The 6,000-nt window shown below is 37.4% G+C and overlaps 1 protein-coding gene across 1 annotated transcript in view; it reads left to right on the top strand.

Annotated features, from left to right (window-relative positions):
- n4bp2 (NEDD4 binding protein 2) overlaps positions 1-3,949 on the top strand; it is a 74,475-nt gene extending 70,526 nt beyond the window's left edge. The window contains exons 15-16 of the mRNA XM_033027411.1: positions 694-817; positions 3,192-3,949. Of these exons, the coding sequence (XP_032883302.1) occupies positions 694-817; positions 3,192-3,237 (170 nt within the window). The 3' untranslated portion in view covers positions 3,238-3,949. The remainder of the gene's footprint in view (positions 1-693; positions 818-3,191) is intronic.
- Positions 3,950-6,000: the final 2,051 nt, after the last annotated feature.

The raw sequence follows: 6,000 nt of genomic DNA on the forward strand, positions 1-6,000 counted from the left end.
GTTTTGTCCGAGCCAGGTTTAATAGCCAAGAGTCTTACGGAAGGTGAATATGCCAGAGTATAGGAAGCGGTTACATTGTGTTATAATGTTCTTTTGGCTGACATGAAACAAAAAATTATGACATTTAACCATTATCTAATATGTGGGGTTAGAAGTTCTTCATTTTTGTATTTTCATTATGGTTTCTATTGAATTTTAGTTTAGTTTAGAGATACAGTGCGGAATCAGGTTTTTGGCCCACCGAGTCTGCACTGACCAGCGATCCCATTATCCTACACTAGGGACAATTTTTGCATTTATACCAAGCCAATTAATGTGGGAGGAAACCGAAGTTCCCTAAGAAAACCCACGCAGGGCATGGGGAGAACGTACATATTCCGTAGAGACAAGAACCCGTGGCCAGGATCGAACCCAGGTCTGTGGCGCTGTAAGGCAGCAACTCCACCGCTGCGCCACTGTGCTGCCCTCGGTGATCCCTACATATTGCCACCCTAAATAAGCTGAAGTTTTTAACAGTTGATATTAAATGATTGTTGAATTTATCAAATTAGGAATTTAAAGAAAGAATTGCTTTCTTATAATAACATTTTAAACAATTAGTGGACCATTAAAACTGTTTGTTCACTTTTTGACTGGACTTTTAGTTCCTGTTAATTGAAGGATTTCTTTTCACCATTAAAATTTTCTTTTCAGAATACCAGCAAAAAGGTGGTAAATCTTACCTGTCTGTCATAACTGGGAGAGGACGGCACAGCCAAGGAGGAATAGCACGTATAAAACCAGTTGTTATTGACTACCTCAAACGCCAGAATTTCAGGTACAGGAATTGTGCCTACATTTCCAACATTTTTTTTGGCAATCAGTTTACTCAATTTTAGTTAATTCACTTTTTAATCTTTATTTCCTGCAATCTGTCGTGATGATAAGAATTGGAGATCTGTATAGTCTTCTAAGATATCAAATTAAAACCTGATCTGACCGTTTAGAACCGACTGAGGCCTGAATATTTTTTCCCCATACCAAACCCACCCGTTGCTGTAGATATTACAATCTCAAACATGCTTTTTAACTTGTTTAAAAATAAAACATCAAATGCCAACCCAACAAGGATTAAATCTGAATATTTGTCTAAAGTACAAAGTTGAAGAGGGCAAGGCTGTAGACATTGTCTATATGGACTTCAACAAGGGCTTTCGTAAGGTTCTGCATGGCCAGCTACTCTGGAAGGTTAAATTGCTTGGGATCCAGGGAGATCTATCAATGTGGGTGCAGAATAATGCAAACAGATGCAAAATGTCCATAATAGTTTGTTGCGAAGGTGGGGTTATGGTTGGGGTTGTTCAGTGAGCCTAATGGTAACATACTGTTGTGTAGTGCTCATTCTTACACTTTGGAATTCAAAATGCAAACTTTTAGAATCGTCGAGCTTATACAGCTGGCCTTTTGGCCCAACATGTCAATCAAGTTGCCTAATCGAGCTAGTCCCACTTGCATGCCTGCCCATATGCCTGCAAACTGCTCCTATCCATGTTCCTGTCCAAGTGATTTTTTTGAATGTCTTAATTATACCTGCCTCTACCATTTCCTCTGGCAGCTCCTTCCATGTACATATCACTCTTTATGTGGAAAATAGTTGCCCATCGGGTCCCATTTACATCTTTCCCTTTTCACTTTGAACCTAGTTTTAGACCGCCCTGCCTGGGGGAATAGACTGGTTTTCATATTCATTTGTCATTTCTCTCATGATTTAATAACATTCATTTGTCCATGCTCTCATGATTTAATAAACCACTATAGGGTCTTGCCTCAGCCTGCTATACTCAAGGGAAAAAAAGATCCAGCCTCTCATAATTCAAACCTTACAGAGTAACAACCTTGTAACTTTTTTTGTTCCCCTTACAATAGCAGGGCAACCAGAACTGTACACATTACTCTAAATGAGTCCATATCAATGTCTTGGACAGCTGTAACATGATGTCTCATCTCCTGTCAAACATGTGTATCAAACATCACCTTCACTACCCTGTCTACTTGTGTTGCCACTTTTATGGGACCACTAGACTAAGTGGGATATTGCACCACTCACCTGTTCCCCCAACGCAACCCGTTTCCACCACTCACCCGTTTCCCCCAATGCAACCCATTCCCCCAACGCAATATTCCACCACTCACCCATAGCCCCCAACTGCACTGGGGTGGCTCATTTCCCCTTATTCACCCTCCCTCTTTTTAAACTTTAAAAAAATCCAATTGCAATTGCTGCCAGGAAAAAAAATCCAATTGCAATTGCTGCCAGGAAAAAAAATCCAATTGCAATTGCTGCCAGGAAAAAAAATCCAATTGCACTTGCTGCCAGGACTCGGTGTACTGGGATTTGCAACTTTGTAGCAGACAGGGCTACAATCCCATTGTGACGTAATCGCTGTAACTGCTACTGCAACTTCAACTCATTTTTCTCAAGGTGGGGTTTTGTAAAGTTAAAAATGTGAATAACTTGTAAAATATAACATAAATCTGAACGAAACTTGTTAAAAATACACCATAAGACAATTGTGAGTAAGGTGGTCCAAAGATTGTAGCGCTATCGTGTACTTTTTTGCCATAGTTCCAGGAACAGACATGATGAGAGTTTTAGTAATATAATAATAATAATAATAATAATAATAATAATAATAGATAGATGTACGTGCACCCCAACATCTCTCTGTTCTGCAACACTCCCCGCTCCCTACCATTTGCTGCATAAGCCCTGCCTATGTTTACCTTACCAAAACTAGTCATTTTAATCTTGTTCTTTCACTCAGTGACCATTCCCCAATTTTTCCACTTGATAAGTGTTTTGGAGCTTTGACATTAGTCTCCTTGTAAATGCAAATCCTGAAAGTACTTCGACACCATTCTTATTGACCGATCTTAGCCTCACTGTAAAATTTGTTGGTACATGAGTCAGATCTCGGGTATGGGTGTTAACATTTCCTCGATAACCAAACCAATACAAAAGGAAACTGAGCATTCAACAAAATTAAGTAATTCCAAAATATTTGCCTTTTATTATTTGTGTTAATATGCCTCGATTATTTGATCCTGTTCACAATTTTTTGTGTTAGAATTTAACTGATTTTGCGTAATAAATGCAACAGAATACAGTTGGTAACTATTTACTTTTTAACTCCATGCTTGGTTTATTTTAGGTTTACGGAGCCACAACCAGGTGTTGTGAAAATCAAGTTGAAGTGACAAGAATATGACAAGAAGATTATTTTCTAATTTTGAGAGTATGCAACTGTCTCACTTAATCTTGCAGCACTGGTGAGAGTGTTTCTAACATTTAACAATATAGTGCTTTTTTAAAAACATGGCATCACTCAGGGAGGTCATAGAAGACTGAAGATTGAGAGACTTTTTAAATCAACACAGCAAAATCTTTGAAATTATTGCATTCTTCTTAAGCATATCAATCTGACTCCTGGAGTAATGAAGCTTTTACACTGAAGTTCTGATAAATGTACTGATTGTATTCAATTCAATGTTTTCAAAAGTTGTTTTAATTTCCATTTCTGTTTGTGGTGCTTTAAAATGTCTGCATACAAGGATAGGAGTTGCCCTTTCTGAAATATTTCGAGGCTGTAAAACTGAGAACGATTTACCCTACTGTTAATTGCTTTAATTTGCATGCCATAATTAGAAATGAAAAGTGTAAGGATTAGGAGCAGGAATAGGCTTCTGGCCCTTGAGCCTCCCCTACCATTTGTGAAATTAGCCAATTGCAAAATATCTTTTGCTGGTATGGATCAAAACTGTGTCTGATTTTGCGCAGATTTTCATAGACTTTAACAAAGGGTAAATTTGTAAATGGGACTCCCAAGATTTAACTGGAAAATTCTTCACTTTGCTGATATTTGCTATTTATTACTGTTTTAAAGCAATAAAAAAAACATGTTTAGTTTTATGTCTGATGCAATGATAAAGTGTTTTGTCAAGAAAAGGATTTTGCTCTGACTTGTTACTTTTCATTATTTTGTTTTGGAGGCTATAAAGTTCCAAAACAGTTTAAAAAAAAAAAAAACCTCTGGGACAAGCACTACTGGGCTCAGCATTAAATATCTATGAATTATTATTGTAAACTACAAAATACCTGTTAATGCCAGTATTTATGAAAACCTTTCATTTTAGCCATTGAATAAGCTAATTAAAGATTGATTTTTAATTTGGCTAGTGTACTGAAGTCTTGTGCTGTAATAATGAGTTACCGTTGTAATTTTTTTAGCATGGATATTTTGTAGATTTACACCACATGGCAACTTGATTTAAAGCTACAAAGCTGCTCAGTAACTAGATTCAGATAATGTAACAAGGAAATTAGGTTCATCCCGTTTTTGCAGTTTTAAGAAGCTTACAAATACTTACGAAATGTGTTTTTGTTTCCAGCCGTGATTCCTTATACCCCACAATTTGTGAATGAGAAGAATTGTGCAATTAATATTATCTCTAATATAATGTGTCATTGTCTAATGCTCACCAGCTCAAATAGATCATTGAATTGCTTCATTCAATATTTTAAAATAAAGTTTTTTCCAGAATTCCATAACCTCAAAGTGATTAAATGAAAACTGGTGGAATACATAACATTCACTGTTCAGCAGTCTAGAACCAGGATGTGCATATGTCCATTTTAAGCAAATACATTTTTTAATCAAATTTGCTTCTTTCCAAGGTACACGTTATCCACCGGTTCCATTTGCTATTTTATTTCAACTCTCCTACAGACCTTTCTGTTGCCAAGCAAATAAAGGAATCATTTGAGAAATTGAGCACAGACGCAAATTCCACATTTCAGCACATTGAAGTTGCAATATAATATTTTCACAAGCAGTCCTTTGGTTTCAGGAATGAAGTGCTTCCATTTCAGTTGTGTGTTATTAATATTACTCCTTCATTTTGAGTGATCATGGGCCAAGGATTTTGATGAATCACGGAAATGTTCACTTTTTCAGAGAGACTTTGATAACATCCTTTGAGTCTTTCCACTGTTCACTCGGTGACCCCGTACCATGACAGAGTGTGGAATTAGGTATCTGTTTGTGATTATGATGTTATGCATGTGAATAATGTGGCTTCTTCTTCTTGCGTATGGCGTGCACAGCCTAAAGTTGTAGGACAACTTGTTCTATTTGATCCTATTTGATTGTGCACACCAGGTTGATTGTATTTGTCGAAACAGGGTGGACCACATGAAGGTTGCAATCTCCCACCCCAATAATGTGGCTTATTCATTGGAATAATTACAGCCTTAATGCTGGAAATGGTGGCAGAACTCACTGATATTGGTTTGCTCACACTGCCAATGAATTTAGAGGATTTTACAGAGATGATAATTTTTCTCCAGTGCTTTGAGGTGATGCTGTAGGTAATCAATTTTGCCAAAGGGCAGGGGTTACTGCTGCAAATTAAACAAAGAACTTTGTGCTGGTTTTGAGGAATTGATTTTTAAATGTGCTTTCTTTAAGGTCTGCTGGTGCACTGGTGGCGATGGTGAATTTCATAATTTTGCCTTAAATGAAAGAGAGTTTCCAAGTTATAAGAAATGGTCCACATTTTCTAGGGTCTCATTGTGGACTTTCGTTGTTGAAGAACAATGTTATACAGTGGGGATGGATCTGACAGAGGACATCCATTTTGCAGATAGGAAAGGCAAGAATCATTATTTTGCAAGCTTCCATGAATAAATTGATAAGTTGGAACTTGATCTCCAGACTGCAAGTTGATGGCTGAAAGTGGGTGACCTTGATTTTGGAGGGGACATACTGTATGTTGAAGAGTTTCTCACTTGCTGGTTGGAATGAGGTGCAGCCTTAGGTGTAAAAGATGGAGAGAAGTGTTGGCACAATGGTGCGGCCTCGCTTGATACAAATCTGCATGGCAATTTGTTCTGTGTGGTACTGTTTGTTCAGGTCACATTTGTTTGCCATTATTAAATAAATGTAAGCAGCCAAATTTCTG

Source organism: Amblyraja radiata, chromosome 1 (genome assembly GCF_010909765.2).
Source record: "Amblyraja radiata isolate CabotCenter1 chromosome 1, sAmbRad1.1.pri, whole genome shotgun sequence".
Lineage (NCBI taxonomy): Eukaryota > Metazoa > Chordata > Chondrichthyes > Rajiformes > Rajidae > Amblyraja > Amblyraja radiata.